This window comes from Macaca mulatta, chromosome 11 (assembly GCF_049350105.2).
Source record: "Macaca mulatta isolate MMU2019108-1 chromosome 11, T2T-MMU8v2.0, whole genome shotgun sequence".
Classification (NCBI taxonomy): Eukaryota; Metazoa; Chordata; class Mammalia; order Primates; family Cercopithecidae; genus Macaca; species Macaca mulatta.
In genome coordinates, this window is record NC_133416.1 from 72,511,529 (window position 1) to 72,532,805 (window position 21,277).

The 21,277-nt window shown below is 36.9% G+C and overlaps 1 protein-coding gene across 1 annotated transcript in view; it reads left to right on the forward strand.

Moving 5' to 3' along the window:
• Positions 1-21,277, forward strand: part of MSRB3 (methionine sulfoxide reductase B3) — a gene marked incomplete at its 5' end in the record, with an annotated part of 161,350 nt that overhangs the window by 39,107 nt on the left and 100,966 nt on the right. The window contains 1 exon segment of the mRNA NM_001257851.1: positions 12,876-12,904. Coding sequence (NP_001244780.1) covers positions 12,876-12,904 — 29 coding nt within the window.

The window sequence follows — 21,277 nt, forward strand, 5'->3', positions numbered from 1 at the left end:
CTTTCTTATTAGTTTTGCTTGGGGGCTTACTATAGTATAATTTTACTGACCACAGGAAATTTATCTTTTTAGTGATGAATCATTTTAGGTGGTCTGTTGGCCCTGACTGAGTAATCAATGGAATCTAAGGTTTTATAATTTGATTCGTGTGTGCAGAGACAATAGCTGTAAAATAAAATAATAGTTTTAATAAGTTCACTAAGAAAGTAGCAAATGTATTATTTTTTGCCCTGGGCCTGGGTCTTTTTCTGATGGATTTTCACTTGTTTGGTGCTTAGTTCCTTGCTTCTCACAAAGACAACTTTATAACAGTGCTGTTTAAAAACTTTTCAATGTGAAAGTTTATACGATGTGAGGGGACTTTTAAAAAAAAATTTCCATAGTTTATTGGGGAGCTGGTGGTACTTGGTTACATGAGTAAGTTCTTTAGTGGTGATTTGTGGGATTTTGGTGAGGGGACATATTTCACTTCCTCATTAGGCAAAAAGTTACTTTGGAGTAATTAGAAAGATAGAATGCTCTATTCTAAATAGGTGAGATTTTCTTAGCTTTAAAAGAACATCCAGGTTAGTGGTTCTCAGGATTATCTGGAGAACTTAAAAGTATAGATTTCCACATTCTTCAATTGTGCTTTTCAAAAGGTTAATGTAATTCAGATAATCATACGTGTTCTTGAATTATTGATTTGGGCCCAGGGAACAAGTGGTTTAGTACTGATTTTCTGTCCCCAAGTTAGGTCAAGAAACATTTTATTCTATCTCTTTTCAAGGCAATTATATACTATTCTATTATAAAGTAGGCTTTTAGTATCCTTATGATTTTTTAAAAAACAAGAAAATTATATGAATCTAATATCCTGTGTGGGACCATGCAGCTTGAAGTTTTCTTATTGATCCTAGTAGCTCACGAGAATAAACCAGGAATAAGGAACAAATTGAGGTGGCAAATGACTCCAAAGGAACAAAACTTACTCCTCCTTCATTTCTTCCCCATATACTAAATGAAGATACTACTCATTATCCACTGAGTTACTGGAACGAAGAGCCTCTCAGTCATCTTTAACTATTATTTCCCTCACCTCCCATATCTAATCTACCAATGCATTTTGCTCTATGCACCTTCAAAATATATTCTGAGTCTGACTCCTCTTCATACCCATTGCTACTGCTCTAGTCTAAGCCACCATCATCTTTACCCTCTTTGACCTGAATTATTATGAGCCTATCTTCTTTGGCTTTTTAAAAATAGACTTCATTTTTTAGAACAGTTTTCTATTTACAGAAAAATTGAGATAATTCAGAGAGTTCGCATATATTCTCTCACACTGTTTCTCCTATTGACATCTTATATTAGTGTGGTATATTTGTTATAATTATAAATGAATATTGGTACATAATTATTAATTAAAGCCCATTTTTTTCAGACTTTCTTAGTTTTTACCTAATGTCCTTTTTCTGTTCCAGGATTCTATCCAGGATACCACACATTTAGTCCTTCTGTCTCCTTAGTCTTCTCTTGGCTGTGACAGTTTCTCAGACTTTTCTTATTTTTGATGACCTTGGCAGGTTTGAGGAGTCATGATCAGGTATTTGCAGGATGCTCCTCTGCCGGAATTTGTCTGGTATTTTTCTCATAACTCGACTGGGGTTATGGGGTTTTTGGAGGAAGATCACAGAGGTTAAGTACCATTTTCATCACTTCATATTAAAGGTATATGCGAACAACATGTCATCACTTTTGATATTGACCTTGACCACGTGGCTGAGGTAGTGTTTGTTAGGTTTCTCCACTGTAAACATACTTTTTTCTCCTCCTTTTCCTACTGTATTCTTAGGAAGAAAGTCACTACACATAGCTTATACTTAAAGAGTAGGGATTTATGTTCCCCATCCTTGAGGGCAGAGTATCTCTACATAAATTATTTGGAATTCTTCTGCAAGCGAGAGTTGTCTATTTTTTCTCTTTTACTTTCATTTATTATTATTTTTGTTTTTTAGAGGCAGGATATTACTCTGTCACTCAGACTAGAGTGCAATGGCGTGATCATAGCTCACTGCAACCTCAAACTCATGGACTGTAGTGATCCTCCCACCTTAACCCCCTGAGTACCTGGAACTACAAGTGTGCACCACCATGCCCATGTAGAGAAGGGGGGTCTCATTGTGTTGCCCAGGCTGGTCTTGAACTCCTGGGCTCAAGTCTTTTCTTTATTTAATCAATAATTATTTATATCAGTATAGACTCATAGATATTAATTTTATACTTTTGAGTTATAATCAATACTACTTTATTTATTTTTGTTGCTCATATTGTTCCAGGTTTGGCCATTGAGAGCTCTTTCAGTTGGCTCTTGTGTCCCTTTGATATATTCCCATCAATGTGGGGTATATTTTTTTTATTGTGTTTTTGAGTGCTTCTTACTTTTTGGCACTTCTTGATGATCCAGGCTTATCTTGTATATTTCCTGCCGTAGTCCTAGAATCAGCCATTTCTTCAAGGAGTCCTGGTTTTCTTTATTAGAGAGTAGTGTTGGAAACCAAAATCTGGATGGTAGGTGGCCTCTCTGCTTTGGCTTTTGTCCCACTGTAGTTCATTCTTCACATAGCAGGGTGAAGATTTAAGTACATTTAAATTATATTGCAACTTGTGATGGGTTATCCTTATATCTTTCAAAATCGCAACTCCTTACAATGGCATTTAAAGTTGTGGTCTATCCTTACCTACTTCTATAACTTTATCTCTTACCATTCTCTCTCTCATTCTCCCTTCCTGGATGCATTGGCCTCCCATCACCCTGCCTTTTTCTTTCTTCTTCCCCCTCCCCTCTTCCTAATTTTAACCCCCAAATTATTAACTAATGATTTTTAATGTAGTATTGTCTAAATAGTATTACCTTCCTTACTAAAAAGAATAATGTAATGATTAATTTTATGACTTATAGCTATCATTATATGTAATAAATTGAGTTATATAACAATGTTGCATTTAGGCCCTAATGAGCCACATAGGACTCTCTTTGCCTTCTAAATAACTCTACAGAGTTCTGTAAAGTGAAAAGGATGCTCCTCCTTTATCATCTCATCCACATTTATGTCCTCAGAGGCTATTGAAGTGTCCAAAGTGCTAGTCAACTCGGTATTGCTCTTGTCTGAGATTTTTACAGCTCTAAACTTTTAGAATCTGTCAGTAATTGTGTCTAGAACTAACCCGCTAGCCATAACTTCTATTGTTCTATTCCTGATTACAACCTAAGGCAGAAATGAAAATTTCTGGGGAATATAAGAGAATAAATATTATGTATGAAACTGGTAAATTTTACTAACTCCTAATCTGCTTCATCCCCCAGAGAACACATGGCAAGTGTGTACACACCACCAATCTTGAAAGACAAGACCAAGAAACAAACACACAAACAAATAAATGCATTGGAAATTGTCACAAAGTGATATGAACAGACAAAGATCCCATTGATTAAAATCTTCTGGCATGCTACTGGTGGTCTCCAGTAATTTGCAGAAGCAGCTGCCCAATGGCCAAAATGCAGGTTAAGCACTTTGGCAGAATATGTTTGAAAATAGTGATGAAGAGTAGGGAAGTAAAACACATTTTGTAAAACGAGTTAAAGTATGGAAGAACTGTATATGTTTTGTTTGATTTGGCTAACTTCTAGGTTTTTGGCTTTTATTGGAGGTTTGGGGTTGCTAAGTGGCTCACTGTAGAAGAAGTGAAATGTATGAGTTTGCTAGGACTGCCATAACAAAGTATCACAGACTGGGAGACTTGACAAAATTTTATTGTCTCACAGTTCTGGAGGGGAGAAGTCCAAGATCAAGATGTCACCAGGTCTGATGTCTTCTGAGGTCTCTCTCGTTGGCTTGTAGATGGTTATCTTCTCCCTGTGTCTTCCCTGGCCTTGCCTCCTTGTGTGTCTGTCTTAATTTCCTCTTTTCATAAGGTCACCAGTCACATTGGATTAGGGTCCCCCTGGATGACATTTTAACTTGATTAACTCTTTTAAAATGTTTTTTCCAAATACAGTCACATTCTGAGATATTAGGGGTTAAAATATCAACCCCCAACATATGAATTTTGGGGGAACATAATTCATCCAGTAACATGAAGGTGTACTCTGTTCTCTTTAATGTTATTTTCTTAGCATTTTGAATTTATTCTCAATAGATAAAGGGCCTTGACTTTAAAAAGCCTCATTCTCTGTGGAGATATAAATATACACAAGAAACAATTACATTATTTTAGAGGAAACATAAATCACATAGACAGGAATTCAGAGAAGGTGAATATCAACAAGGCCTAGGGAAGAATTGTAGAAGCTGGGAGCCAAAAATGGCCTTACAAATTATTTATTTTGTCAGCATTCTCTATCTGCAGACTTGAGTTCTACAGATGCACCTTTTTATCCCTTCACGCTTACTTTTTCCTCTGTTCGCTTCTCTCTGTTTTCCCCTTTCTTCATTCCTGGGAATGCAGGGGGAAAAAAATAGGTAATTTACCTTTTTAATGGGATAGCTTGTGTCGGGCAACATTGACTCACTTCAGTAACCTCATTTCACTAATGAGAAGAATGGAGTTCACAAGTTAAATGATTTGTCCAGGTTTCTGACCTAGAATCCAGGTCTTCTGATTCTCGCTGCACTATGCTCTCAAGTGCATTGTGCCACTGTTTTAGTGGGAGAATGTTTTATTTGTGTTTTAAGAACAAATAAGATTGCCTTTCCATATTGCATAATCAGGTCATTTATATTATTTTCCATTAGCCTTCCCTCTTAAACATTTCCAGTTTCTTCAGCTATTTTTATAACTATTCTCTTATTGTTTTTCTACATCATTTTGGCATCCATATTGAAGTTTCACCTCACATAAGATCTTAATCAAAGTAATAATTCTTTCTTTTATAATGTAGTGCTTTAAAAAAAAACAACAACAACTTAGCTTTACTGGTATTTGTACCATGAGTATGATATTACTAGTTGTGCTTGTGGCCATAGGTAAACTTCACTTAGTATCATTGTTTCGATGAAAGCTACCTTTTACTCAACTTCTAATATGTGTCAGGACTACCTGGGTACTTTATGGTATCATCTCATTTAATCCACACAAACGTTCTTAAAGGTGAATGTGTTACCTGTTTTATAGATGGTAAGACTCAAAATCGTCATTGACTTCTCTAAAGTTGCATAGGGTGGAAAGTGGGAGAGCTGGGACTTGACTTGTTCTGTTTGTCTCTGTTGGCTCTTTTCCCACAACTGTTACGTGAATATGGACAAGAAATAGACGTGTTTGCTTACCGTGTGTACCTCCGATGCCTACATGGAGCCTGCTTCCTTAAAAGTCAATTTGTGGAAAAAATGAATGTGGCCCACAGCTTCTAAGTGTATTTTTATATACCTTTTGCTCTTTTAGTTTCTTTGAGTCATTTTTATGTCTCAATTTGTTCTCCCAGATATTAATATTTTGTAATGAATTTAGACTTCTTCTTGGAACATGATTTATTCCTTCTTGATATTGGCAAATCTTAAGACTTTGGCATGATTTAATTTAGTGATATATCTTAACCAAGCAACCATAAATCTCATTTTCACATGAAAGTTAAAAGATGTATAATACTATATTTTGTTAAACCACATGATTTGTCATAACAGTTGTAATTGTATCATGTTTTCAAAGGGGCTTGACTGAATTCTTGCTGCTCTTTTACTCATGATTATCCTGATTTCTAATTTCTGGGTTTTAAAATTCTATTTTTTTCAGTTTTTTAAAAAAATTAACCATACAATGAATGGGCACCTTTTATTTAAATCATTATTATGGAAATGTAACATAGATGCCTAAATTTTAACCACAGTAAGGAGGTAACTCATAACCTACAGCTGCTGTAACAATGTCAGTTAATATGTTGGGTTAAAAGGATAGAAATACCCAAGTAAAAGTGGACTGGCAATGCCAGACCCTACTATCTAACTCAGTGAGGACTCTAGAGAAAGGCAGGTTTGGAATAGAAATGATATCAGAGTTATGAGCTGGGATTTCTGTGATTATCTTGGTGTTCCTCTCAGGGCTGCAAGATTGCTATATCAGTTCTAAGTGGCATATCCTTATGTGGTATTTTCAAAGGCAGGAAAGAGGGAAAGAATAGAAAAAGGGCCTTCTCCCTAAATCATCTTTCTCCTTTTCATGCGGAAAAAAACCTTTCTGAGAAACATCACCAGCAGACTTTACCTTTCCTCTCACTGCTCAGGACTGGACTAAGTGCTTCTCCTTGTACCAGTCACTGACAACAAATAGGGTTGCCATGATTGGCTTAGTCCAATCATGATTCATCCCTGGGGAGTGCACATTTTTTAGCACTCTTCAAAATGGGAATACTGTTATTAAAACAGGTTGTTAGGTAGGCAATTAATAGTGTCGCCACTATTAGTGAACTCCTTTAATATGATCAAATAATTATTATGCACAAATGTACAATTACAACTCTGATGAGTGCAAAGGAATGACTGGTGCTATGAAATGAAAGGGATTTAATCGAGCCTGCCCACTCTTCTTCAAATAATTGATAATTAGACTAAGATGTGGAGAGTTTCAGAAGTTAGGTAGGCAAAGGGGTTAAGGTATAGTAGAGTAGGGGAGGGAGGAGGAAGCATTCCACGCAGAGGAAGCATACTGTGTTTATGTAAATTAAAAGGGCATATAAATATTCACTGCTGTTCTCACCAGTCGTTGGTCGGTGAAGGCCTTTGAATTACTTCTGGGGGTAGAAGACATTGGTAGACCTTGTAGGTCTACAAGTAGGACGCTGAAATACTGGAATTTTTGAAAAATTTCCTTGTGTTGAGGGGACAACAGGACAGATTATTTGACTTGGATTGTTTTACAAAATCCTTGCTGTGAAGTTGCCATATATAATGTGCTTATAGGCAAAAATCAGGCTGTCACCCATGCTCCTTCCCGCTAACAGTTGCCTGCAGCTAGAATCTTTGGTTGATATCAGTTAAAAACATTAAGAACAACACCCTCACTTCTCTGATACCTTCTGTGATGCTAATTTCTGTACTTGATACTTATATGATTCCCATTTTAAAATTTTTGATACAGTTGAACATGAAATGAAAAGCAATGTTCTCTGAGATTTTGTGGATTTCCCAAGAGAGACAATAAAATAAAATAAAATATCTTTTGGCTTCAATACACATAGAACTTTTGTGGACACTGGGCTATTCTCTGTAAGGATAAAATGGTAGTTTTATAAATTTGTCCAGGAGTATACAGCTCTGACCAATGACTAAAAGTGACCTCTTTTGAAAATTTGCAACTCTATTATCAAAAGAGTGCATATATTACATAATTTAATTATTTAAGTAGTATACACGATACTTGAATTCTCCTAGTGTCTACCCTTTCTGGCTTACAATTCTTGAAACGTTCATTTTCAGGTTTAAAAATTTGGAAGTTGTTATTTAAATCTTGTAAAATGTGGCAATATTGCTATGGTAGATAGGATACAGACTCAACTGTTCTGACAAGACTCCAAAATAATGGTGGCTTAAAAAAAAAAAACAGCTTGGGGCCAGGTGTGGTGGCTCACACCTGTAATCCCAGCACTTTGGGAGGCTGAGGCAGGCGGATCACTTGAGGTCAGGAGTTCAAGACCAACCTGGCCAACATGATGAAACCCCATCTCTACTAAAAACAGAAAAATGAGCTGGGTGTGGTGGCACATGTCTGTAATCCCAGCTACTTGGGAGACTGAGGCAGGAGAATTGCTTGAACCCGGGAGGTGGAGGTTGCATTGAGCTGATAGCATGCTCCTGGGCAACAGAGTGAGATTCTGTCTTAAAAACAAACAAACGAACGAACACACACACACACAAAACAAAATAACAGTTGGAGATTCATATGGCAGTTCTATAGGTGCCTTCTATCTTATTGCTTTACTATTCTAATATCAGTTTTCCCCTCATGATCTAAGAATGGCTACTTCAGCTCCTGGAATTACATTAACATTCCAGCCAGTGGCAAGGAACAGAAAGACAGGAAGGGTACATTCCTTCTCTATAAGGGAATAACTCAGATGTTATCACCTCGCTTTTGCTTGCATCCTTTTGGCAAGAACTTAGTCATGTGGGTACAACTAGCAACAAGACAGTTGGGAAATAATGTGGAAATATTGTCTGTGTGACCACTTAAAACTCAGAGATTTTCTAAAATTAAAAAGGGGAGGATGAATATTGGAAGGCAGTAACATTCTGTGCTGTAATCACCATCTTTTGGCAGTTGCCAAAAGAAGTGGTTGAATAGTTTTGAACTTAGAAATGAGTATATAATTCGGGGTAAAATGGGTGTCTGTGGAGACACAATTATATTTATGCATATTTTATGCAATTTTGTATCCTATTTTGTGCAATTTTGTATCCCTACCATCTAGCATAGTATACTACTAAAAATAAACACGTAAAAATATGTTTGGAATGAATGACCATCCTTCTTTTCTTTTCTTGTACAATCTGTATTAGATATGTATTCTTTTTTTACACTTGCCATATATTCGTCCTTATCCATATTTCACTTCCTTTCTCAAAGGGGATTTAAAAGTCGAGATGATCATCATTCATAGGATGATAAAGGAGTACTTTGTATCTCTCTGTGTTTAAGTCTGTATGTAAAATCTAATAGGAATCTGAATTAACTTAGAACAACAAAGGACCAATTTTCCCTATCCCCATACTGACAATTTTAACTTCTATTATCATGTTTTAATTATAAAAAAGAGTAGCTGTATTCTTTTGAATGTTCAGTACTGTGTCTGAGAATTCTGAAGATTTTTTTAAATTGATACCCAAGGCCACTAATTGGTTTGTGAAGATGTTTTCTCTGCACTTTACGTGTATATTTTATGTATTGACCAGCTATGCCTAGAGGAGATAAGACAATCTGAGGAATAAAAGTGTTCGGACATGATTTTTTTTTTGTATCTCAAAATTAGGTATTTTATAGGCATTTTAATCATTTATCTTGTTTTTGGCCTTCTATTAATATACAGATTCATTTGTTCTTGTGTTAATTTATACTACACATTTTAAATAACTCTTAAGTGTCAGGTGCTGCATTCAGTGTTGGGAGCATGAAGATGCATGAGACCCAGTGTGCACCTCACTCAGCTTAGTGTCAGTGCCACACCATGTGGGGAGTGCTGTGCCAGGCCCCCACTGTGGGGTAACTGAGGGGGAAGCAAGGAGCCTGTGAGGCGATGGGGGCAGGCGGGATGCCAACATGATTCACGTGAGCCTTGATTATTAAGAAATAATATGGCAGTAGTTTCATCTGATGGGAGTGATGCATACAAAGTGTGAGTTAGAGATGGATCAGAGAGCTGGATCGTGGAGGACTCTTTATACGCCATGCAGAGGAGTGGGGACTTAATGTCCCCAGGTCAGTGGCTTTCAAACCTTTTTGTCCACAACCCATAGTAATGCCTGTGTTTTTACACGATGACTTATTACTAGGCCCTAACATTTGCAAGGCCTGGGCAAAAGGACAAATGGTAGCATAGATACATACAGTATAGCTAAATATTTAAAACTCAAGGCAAAAAAATGTTAGAAAAGGATACACCAACCTACCTTGACACATATATCTTATAATGAAAAATGATACCAAATAACTGAAAGTAGTGCAAATTTAAAATTAATTTTGTCTTCCACCAAAAGACTATGAATTTACCCTAGGAAATGCCAGGGCAGTGGTAACTGGGCCAAGCTGGAGGAGAGGAGGGAAGGCTCACTCAGCTTTCTCTTCCAGTGGCCATGGAATCTGTAGATAAATACCTCCTTTCTCTTGCTCTTTTCGTGGGGAGGGGCTCTTTCATTTCTGCCAGAGGCTCTGGGCCCCCACCCGTTGCTCCTTCTATACCCAAAGGCATTGAGTTCCAAAGTGATCTAGTTCATGCCAATCCAGTCCAAGGGCAACCTCTGGCCCCCAGGTGCTCTCAGCCACTCACCCTCACAGGAGGGTTTGCATTAAGAGTTCTTTGAGCAGGAATGTGAAGGGGTAGTGAGACAGCTAGCACCTGCTTTCTATGGCACACCTTTTTTCCATTCTTTTAGGGCCAAGGGGTCCCTCCAGCCCTCAGGTTCAAGCTCTTTCATTCAGCTGACAACTTCTGGCCACTTCTTGGACTGGAGGTACACACATGCTAGTAGTACTACCTGACCTGAAGAAGGGGCCCATGTAGGTCAGAGAAGCAGCTTACAGCCATTTGGGTAGAGAATGATGGTGACCCTGGTAATCAGAGCCTCAGGTGGAAAAGAGAACTCCTTGGCTGGTGGAAAAGAGCACAGGCAGAGGAAGGCCAGAGAAAAGCTTCTTGCTCACTATTGGTGGATCTGAAGGGAAGGAGGACACTGGTTATGAGGTTATTCAGCCAAGGAAAGGCCTAAAGATGGTGAAAGTGAAGATAGAGAGGAGGGGAAGGATGTAGAATCCACAGGTCTTGATGGCTAATTAGATATTGGGGGTGCAGAAGAAATCTAGAATAATGCCATCATTTCTGATGTGTGCCATTTAAGGCCACAGTGTGACATTCAGGTAGTATTTTGTTTATTATTTGGATATATGGGTCAAGATATGGTCAAGTAAATGTCTTCATTTGGACAGTTTATTAAGATGGGAATTTCTAGGCTCCATCTACTAAATCAGAATCACCAGGAGAAGTCCTGGGAGCCTGCAGGTGAGCAAACTCCTGTGGTGATTTTGAGACACATGTGTACCCTAGAGAGTGGGAACAGTGTTTCAGGTGGCCTGAGGGCTGAACTCTGGTGCTCACTAATACTTAAGGGACAGGAGGAGGAAGGGAAGTGACAGACACACTGGAAAGAAGTGGGCAATATGTCCGATGAAAGAGAGAGGTTTAGTAAAGGAAGGACGGTGACACGGCTTGTGCATTTAACATTGGGAAGCTTCCGATAAACCTTAGCAAAGGCAGATCACACTGGTTCAAGGATTGAATATGTTGGGAGATTAGGAAAGGGAGATAGATGATATAGGATATAGTCTATACATCTTTTTTACATTACAATTTGATTGTAAAGCCAGACAAAAGAGGGATAACAAAGCAAGGCACAGATTTGAAGGAGTCCTTTAAAAACAATTCTGGAGCACTTACATGATGAAGGGAAGAGGAACCTGTGGAGAACCAGATATTGCAAATAAGGCAGAGAAAAGGAGTAATTGATACAGTATGGTTTCAAGGGAGATGTGAGATGCATTTTAGGAGCCAGAAGGAGGGAAGCTTAAGCAGAAGGAAGAACACCTCTGGCTTCTATACAGTTAAGAAGGAGAAAGGGCATGCATAGATGCAAAATATTATCTTAACAGACATTTGAACACAAACTCTAGTCCCAATTTAGGTGTTGTGGCTACAGAGGTTATATAAGGCATGGCTGTAGTTGAGTGGGGGAGATAGACAAGGAAACCAGCAAGATAACATGTGGCAAGTGTTGTTAGAGTTGTGCTAAGAGATGGTGGAAACACAGAGGAGGCATGAGACAAGGCTTTGCAGAATTGGAGAGAGGGCAAAATATGAAAATGGGTTTGTACCTGAAATAGAAGGCAGGGACATGGAAGAGAAGGGTTGAGATGAGGACTATGGTAGGGCCAGGACTTAGGGAAAATGTGCATCAGGATTACGGCGGTGCTGATTGATAACCATGGATGCAATTTTACATGTACATGTATATGTGTGTATTACATATTACACACGTATGTGTATATATTTTATATATATATATACACACACACACAATCATACAATTATGAGTATCAGCTGAAACTTTGTTTGGGAGGACTTCAGAAAATCATTGTTTGTGACCAAGGAAACTTCTTGCTTATCCTTCCCTTTTCCCCTTTGATAACTTTTCTTGAGGCTAATTTAGGTACAGAAAGCCACCGCTTCCAAAAATGCTTGGTACCCTGGCATAATTTCAAAGAGATCTCCTTTCCCACTTAGTTAACTACATTTCTCCAGGAAAAAAAAAAATCTTCTCTGTCAATGTAACATCCTTTAACAGGACTCCTGCTGGTCGGTTCTTATATCTTGCTGTGGCAGCTGTGAACATATATACTATTGATTGTTGATGTGTGATATAAATCCGACGGCAGCATGCCCACTAATTGGTTTGAGAGCTAGATATAGACAATGCTGTTTTATAGTAGCTTGTGTAGATAGGCCTAGTCATAGGGTTAATTCTGCTTGACAGCACATCAGCAGCATCTTGAGAGTAATTACCTAACAGAAGTTTTCCCACAGCCAAACTGAGAGCTTCAAAGGCTTCTGAATTTACAACCAGTATTAACCAATATCTGAAACATAATGTTCCCACAAGAGCTCAGAATTTTTTCTTCTTATTATTAAATGTATGGGGTTACTAGGTTCGTTTGCTGTGTCCAAAGAATTTAGTGAAAAGTTACTTGGTGTTGAATAATTTCTCAAACCTTGAATAATAAAGAGAATAATTATGAATTTGGTTTTGTATTGCTTTATTAACTTACTGAAACAAGTTAATCTGTAAAGGTCAGGTGCCTTTTAAAAAAACATATTTTATCCTGTTTCACCCAAAAACAAATTTAAAACGTTAGTATCTTTTCCATATTGTGCTATCTGTATTGATATTTGCATATTTAGAGGGCCTAGGGTAATGCATGCATTTAAAATGGTTACAATACATATATATATTTATATTTTAGAAATATACACTGAAAAATGTAACTATGACCTCCCCTCCCAACCACAGCTCCCTTCCCCATGAAATAACTGTTCTTTTACAACAGTTTTTATATTGTAAAAACTTTCTTTCTCTTTGCAGGTCAGAAACCAAATTTGACTCCGGTTCAGGTATGTTTACATTAATAATGCTATTTTGAATATATTTTATTTACATTATTCTCTGGGGAGTAATTAATCAGATCAAGAAACATTTTGATTTTAAACAGACTGGGCAGTCTTTTTTCAAAACGTGAGTCCCACCTCAAAGCAGGGCTATTGACTGCTTCAAATCATAATTTGAGATGTTCACTTTGGAGTCTTCATAGCTCTACAATAAGCATTACATGCCCTATATCTGCAGAGTTTCATTTTAAAAGCAGAGGTGGGGGTTATACATGCTAATTGCTCAAAGTAGATTATTATTTTCTCAGTGGACAAAGCATCCTGAGTAATTTGAAAATTCTCTTTAAGTTGTCACCAAATGTGGGAGATAGATGCATTTAATTCAGCAAACTATAGAGAGTTCAAGCTAATAGAAATAGAAATTTGTCTATGGCTTACTAGCTTATTTTCTCTAAAAAAAATTTCATTGCTAGATGGGTGATAGAAAATGAAGGTCACCTTAAGCCATTATTTTGAATCTATTATGACAAAATTTACATTCTCACAAGCAGTGGCATATCAGCCTCATTAGACATTTTCTTTTCATTAAGCATGAATGTAGCTATATAATTCTCAGGTTTGACTATGTCATTATGTCACTTGCTGAGATTTATGTGCTTCACTGTTTCTGATGGCATTTACAATTAAAGCACAAAAATTGCCTCATGTCTCCTACAAAGGAATTATGTGTGCCCTTTGGTAGACTAACAAAAAAATAAACATTAATTTTTGAATTCCAGGAGAAAATAATTTACAGAAAAATATATAACTTGTTGAATTTAAAAGTAACATTTTTACTCTGGTTTGAGTTTCACTATATTGTAACTTGAAAAATGTTTTTACTTATTACGTTCACAAAGGAACAAGTGCTATATATTCTTTTTGATAGTAGTGTTAAGGGGATAACACACTTTTTCTTCTTTGTAAGCTTTGTCTTTTATTGTATAGTTTTGTGAATTTGGTGAGACTCATTAACTACAAAGTCTGTACATTTGAGTTAACAAATTTACCCAGTTTGAGAACTCCAGAAATCTTTGTATCCTGTGTCTTCTGCAGCATCTGAATCAGATGTGTGAATGACAGTATAAGATAAACATTTTTGGTTGAAAACATTGACTATATAGAGACTAAAGGTGGGATGGCGTTGTATCAACTGTTTGACTCCTTGATTCACAAATGGCTCAAAATGAGACAAAAAATCTTTTTCATTTTTTAACAGTTAAAATCTTTATAATTAAAAATAAATGAATGAAGTAGATGGAAAGTGCATTTTTACATAAAAATTACATGTCTTTTTTTCCCTGCCAGTCACCAAATATTTATTAAGAACCCACTTGATTATGATCTGATGTAATTCCCTGAATATCAAGTCAGACACTGGTTTTAGGGTACAGGGTCTGGAATATAGCTTTTAAAAATGAATAAGTCCACTAGGTTCATTTCTAAGGTAGAACCTGGAAGTGGTGTACAAAACTGAAATATTAGGCAGCTATTGTCAAAGTCAGACAATTTATGTTAAGTTTTCAAATCCAAATTAAAGTGTGTTGCTAAATTCCTGTAGTGAAAGTAAGTATTTATCATGAAAATAGTTATAACATCTGTACAGGCACACATCTTTCACTCTTGTGACCAAAGATTTTGTGCATGACTTATTTTTTTTTTCAAGTTCTTATTTAAAAAAAATATCTATCATGGACAACATCTGCATGTCTTTGAAAACTACAAAGTTCTGTACTCTGAAAAATCTTATAGGGGAATACTGATTAAAAGTTTATTTATTCTTTTAATTTTAAACTTAAATATGTTGTGGAAAGAATTCAGATGTTTTCAAATTAAGAAACGGAATTTTTTTTTATAAGCTCCTTTTAGCTTATGATTGAAAGAATCATGACAAAGGAAGTTAGAAATATATTCTTTGGCATCCTATAACATAAATTCTAAAATTTTGGTTAGAAATAAGGTAGCACAGGGCCGGGCACAGTGGCTCACGCCTGTAATCCCCAGCACTTTGGGAGGCAGAGGCAGGTGGATCGCAAGGTCAGGAGATTGAGACCATCCTGGCTAACACAGTGAAACCCCGTCTCTACCAAAAATGCAAAAATAATTAGCTGGACGTGGTGGCACATGCCTGTAGTCCCAACTACTCAGGAGGCTGAGGCAAGAGAATCACTTGAGTCCAGGAGGCGGAGCTTGCGGTGAGCCGAGATCTTGCCACTGCACTCCAGCCTGGGCGACAAGAGCGAGACTCCATCTTATAAAAAAACAAAAAATGAAATAAGGTAGCATATTGGAACAATTAAATGTGTGACTTTCATGGGTTCAGATTCTCTATTGTTCATCAAATACAGAAAGTAAACTATGTCTGTCTAATGTTGTATACAGCTGTGACAAAGTAAGATTTTTAAATGAAGGAATATGCCAATCTTACTAAGAAAAAAAAACCCATAAAAAATAAATACCATGGTCAGTGACTAGCCATAATGGAAAGGATTTCAAAGTTAAATTATATGTGTGTGTGTGTATACACATACACCCACATACCTCCCCCGCCCCCACACACAAAGTATATCAAGGAGAGTACCCAACTTATGCAGAGCTTACTGCACAACATTTTTAGTTTATGTAAATAAGTTTTATGCTGTGGAGTGAGATTCAGGAGAAAGGAAGGAAAGTTTTCATTGTCAGCACATGGTAAAAAGTTTCATTTGTTGATTGTATACCAAATGATTATTTTCCTAGAAATTGATTTAAATTTTTTCTGATCAGAATCACATCTTTGTTTTTTTTTTACAAATGCAAATCCTCAAACAACCTCTTGTGCTTTTTAAGTTCACAATTTTTTATAATGAAAAAATTTCAACCATGTATAAAAGTAGAAAGTATAGTGTGATTAGCACCTATATAGTCATCATCTAAATGTTACTTTTGTTAATTCTTTGCTGAATTTGTTTTAACTTTTTTTTTTTTTGCTTGAAATATTTTAAAGCAAAATATATACATTTCATGTGATTTTTACAATCTGGAAATTATAGATGGTCTTGATTTATTAAAAGGAGTCAAAGTTTTGAGGTTTTCATCTATTTTAGAAATTTGAGTCACATACACATGATTGTGTAAAGGATTGTGGCATTTTCATGTCCATATCCAGTTGAAGACTCTTTGAAAGTCCTATTTATGGTGAATTGTATAGTTAAGAAAACCTTCAACCAGAAGGCAGAGGCCCTGACTTAATTCTGACCTGAGAACTCCAGAAATTTTCTATTCTCAAAATTAATTGAGTTAAAATGTCAGCTGCCATTTAGCTGTGGTCTCTATGTACTGAGTAATATACTGATTAGAAACCTTTTCTGTTGATTTATAACTCAATCACCTAAAGTTTTTGGCTTTGCCAATTGAGAACAGTCAGCTTACTTCTTTTTAAAAGGAGTTTTAAGGTTTCCATTTTATACCTTTTCCTAGTTGATGTACTAATGTTGGCTTGCCTAGGATTATGTGGAGTTGGTGATTTTACTAATAGAGTAAAACAGACTTCCTTTTATGTTCAGAAGTAGCAAGAAGCTATACTCTTCTCCCCACCTCCCAAGAAGGGAAGTTAGTTGATGCTGGAGGAAGCAGAGCATTGAGTTTAATGTAGTGATTAAACATGAAAGCCATATATCAAATCTCAGGAGAAACAAGCTTTTGAAAGAGGCAGAGAACTGTGGAGCATATTGCATGATAGGCTATATAAACAGAGCCCTGGAGGTCACTGTGTGGATGCAAACCAATTAAATAAAAGAACTTACTGGCTTTGCTTTCTGTCATCTGGATAGGGAGGATCACAAGTTAACATGCACAGGATTGAAGTGTAAACTTTGTTTAAATAAGCTAGGCACCTTTGGAAATTTCATTAACTCTTTCAATCCACTGCTAACGTATACTTTCAAAAACCAAAGTCTCTGGGAAGTTTTTAAAAAATCCAGAATATATGTTCTCTTGGCCCTCTGTACATACCCATTGGCAAAGGGTAATGAACTAGTAATGAGTAGGATAGAAGAAAAAGTGAAGGATGAGGGTGAAAAGACCAAGAGTTGGCTCTGTCGCCAAATTTCAAGAACGTGCTTGTCTTTCAAAATCAACCCATTTGGAAAAGCACAGCTCTTGCAAAATAACTGAAAAAAGATGTTTTTCTCTTCTGAGTTCTGGGTATAAGGATATAGGTGGAATTTACTAGTCACTAATATAACATCAGGATATTGTTATTTCTGTTCCAATAAAGTAGAATAGCTTTCTGACCAAGAAGAATCTAACTTATTTATAAGTTAACCTTATCTTATTAACTTATTTATAAGTTAATAACTGGATGTTAAGGACAGCTTGTACTGTAATTCTGTGTTCCTAACCTTATCAGGCAATGTTTGGGTGAGAAATGAAGTACCAAGTTAAATGGTATAGATTCATGGTCCATAAACATTCAAAACAAAGATTTTTTTTTTTTTTTTTTTTCTATGGAGTCATGTTGGCTGAGAAAGTGAATAAGCTTATGTTTAGTGCTTGTTGATTCTGGGCTGCTTTGAATAGCTATACGAAGGAAATGGGCTCATAGAACACAGCAACTCAAAGGTATAAGATTTCATGAAAGCAAATTATGGAGGATTAAAAAACCTAATGAGCATGGTTTAGTGTGCAGAGTTGAGGAGGGAGCTCACTATTAAATAAAGCCGAGAGTGTAGAAGGTTAGGAGAGCCTAAAAGACATGATTATAAAAGGCACAACAGAATATAATTATGCTGAAGGAGGGGGTGGGGGTGGAATCAAAGGAACAAAAAGCAGCTAGTGTCGCTTTTAGGATCTGTAGTTAAAAAGGAATCTACACCAGGGTAAGGAAATCAAAGAACATAATCACTTAAAACTTGAGGCAAAAACGTAAGTGCGGGGAAAAATAGAGTGGGGCTGTTAAGGTAGTCACTAAGTTGAAGGGAAATGAGGAATTTAAAAGTAGTGGAAATAGAGTTTTGAAAGCTTATTAACAAATGAGAGAATTTGCCTAACATAGTAAACCTTCCTCAAGAGCTATTAATAAGGAAGATATTTTCAGTTCTTGTAAGCATGAGAATATGTTGACAATACTTTTTAGCCATACAGTTCAATTTCTTCATTTTAAATTTCTTATTTTAAACTCATAACATTGATGAACAAGGAAATAAAATATAAATATTTATATAAGAATATTGAAATCTGCATTTAGGCATCATTTATCAGCGGAAATAAGAAAAATATTGACTATTCATCTATTCATTCATTCAATATATATTTATTGGGCATACCATATGCCAGATGTTGAGGTTATAGCTGTGAACAGGATGGATACAAGTCCTTCTGTCATGGAATCTTACACTGGTTGGTTGGTCCATGGTCCATTATACAAATTCACATGAACTTACCTGCATACTTAACTGAGGAGGCCTAACAAGACTAAAACTTAAATCTAAATGGTGAGTCAGAGACCTCTTGATATTCAAACATAAGCCAATTTATTTTAGATTTAGACAAATTCACCTTTCGTTACTTTATTCAAGCGATATCATTCTGTTTTCTACAGACTTAAGAGAACAGCCTAATAATGCTAATGGGTAGGGTGTAATTTTTCTAGAGTTTTAAATAAGGAGCGACATTTTCCATTTGATCATCATTTTTTAAAAAATCAACTTAGAAGAGAACACACTGACAAATATTTGTGAATATGGTTCTATTCTTTGTTTTTGTTTATTTCTTTTACAGGATCCTGTTCAAGGTTAGCCTGAAAAATCAGGCAACCTTCCCCATAGCAATCTTTTTGTATTTTTTTTGAGACAGAGTCTTGCTCTGTCACCCAGGCTGGAGTGCAGTGGCATGATCTCAGCTCAATGCAAGCTCCGCCTTCCGGGTTCATGCCATTCTCCTGCCTCAGCTTCTCGAGTAGCTGGGACTACAGGCGCCTGCCACCATGACACGCTAATTTTTTTTTTGTATTTTTAGTAGAGATAGGATTTCACTGTGTTAGCCAGGATGGTCTCGATCTTCTGACCTCGTGATCTGCCTGCCTCGGCCTCCCAAAGTGCTGGGATTACAGGCATGAACCACTGCGCCCGGCCTATGGCAATCTTTCTTGATTGAATAGAAGCAAGTAGAGGGGACATGGCTCTTCATCCCCTTTTATAAACTAACTTGACCAGGAAGCAGAGAGGCATAGTGGCTAAGTGCAGAGGTTTGGGTCAGATAGATGTAAGTCTCTCTTTCTAATAATTTCCTATTGATTTTCTCAGATTTCATATGTACCATTATGTCACATACTTACATTTTGTATTTTTTCTTAGAACTAGAGCATTTAAAAACTGAATTTCCTTCATTGGAGCTTTAGCTGAATCCTATAGTTTTAATATTTTACTTATTTTTATTATTTTTTTAGAGGCAGGGTCTCTCTCTGTTGCCCAGGCTGGAGTGCTGTGGCACAATCATAGCTCACCATAACTTTGAACTCCTGGGCTCAAGTGACCTCCTACCTCAGTCTCCCAAGTAGTAGGGAATACAGGTGCACACCACCATACCGGGCCGATTTAAAAAAAAACTTTGTAGACACTGGATCTTGCCATGTTGTCCAGGCTGGTCTCAAACTCCTGGCTTCAAGCAATCCTCCTGCCTCAGTCTCCCAGAGCACTAGGATTAGGCATGAGCCACTGTGCCCAGCCCAATATTATATTTTAAATAAATGCAGTTTTGATTTTCTTTTGAACATGATAGTTATTTAGGGAAGTGGTTTTTTTTTAATTTCCAAATTTTCTACGTTCTACTTTTATTAATGTTTTTCAGTTTTATTGTTTGGTAGTCAAAGAATTTGGCCCTACTATTTAAAAAGTCTATTATTCAGTACTTATTAAAGTTTTAATTTTGGCCTTCCATGTATTTAATTTTTGTGGCTTTTTTGTTGGAAAACTATATTCTCTGCAATGTAAAGGCTTCAATGGACATTTAATTAGATCAACCTGATTCATGATAATTAATCCTTTGTATCATTATTTATTTGGTTTTTATTTTTTCTGAGAAGGACGGTGAAAGGAATGAGTTTGTCATTTTTTTTTTTAACCTGAATTCTGCTTGTTTAGATATCACCATCCCTGTGTTGTCAGCTCCACATACTCCATAAATCTGGTGGCAGCCAATTTACTTGGGGCATGTATTACACTTGTCTCCTTGTAGAGAACATTACTGCAGAGCAATGCTCATATAAATGAAGGCTGCTAAACTAACACAGGAACAGAAAACCAACACTGCATGTTCTCACTCATAAGTGGGAGTTGAACAATGAGAACACATGGACACAGGGAGGGGAACATCACACACCCGGGCCCGTCAGGGCATAGGGGGTCTGGGGAGGGATAGCATTAGGAGAAATACCTAATGTAGAAGATGGGTTGATGGGTGCAGCACGTGTATACCTATGTAACAAACCTGCATGTGTCCCAGAACTTAAAGTATTAAAAAAAAAAAAAAAAAGAAAAGAAATGAAGGCTGCTGTGAAGAGGAAACATGTTATTCCAAACTCATATGTGAGGCAAGAAGTTGCTGCAATTACCATCTGTAAATACCAGTGCTCTCCTCCTCCCACATATCCCATAGCTTTATAAGGAAGGAGGCTCTGAGACTTTATATGATTCAAATGTTTGTTTTCTCCACTTAAGATCTTCCCCGACTACTCCATCTGTTTGGCAAGGTTCTATTTACCTTTTAATGCTCACCTCAAACATTACTATATCAATTAAATGTAACCTTCCTTGACACCTTCCCAGGAGTCAGCCATCTGTTTCTCTGTGCAAATGCTGGCTCTTGTAGCACTTATCATCTGCAGAAATTATTTGTGTGGATCTTTTCTCTCTTTCCAAGTCTGTGAATTTCTTAAAGGCAAAAGCCATGTCTCATTTACCTTTATAGCCTCGATGTCTTTTTTTAAATTTTTTTTTTTTTTTTTTTTTTTGAGACAGAGTCTTGTTCTGTCGCCCAGGCTGGAGTACAGTGGCACGATCTTGGCTCCCTGCCTCCTGGGCTCAAGCGATTCTCCTGCCTCAGCCTCCCCAGTAGCTGGGATTACAGGCGCCCCGCCCCCCACCCCTCTGCAACCATGCCTGACTAATTTTTGTATTTTTAGTAGCGATGAGGTTTCACCATGTTGGCCAGGCTGGTCTCAAACTCCGTATCTCAGGGGATCCATCTGCCTCGGCCTCCCAAGGTGCTGGGATTATAGGCGTAAGCCACTGTGCCTGGTCTACAGTCTTGATGTCTTATATGAGATAATTACTCAATAAATAAAAATTCCATGAGGTTGGA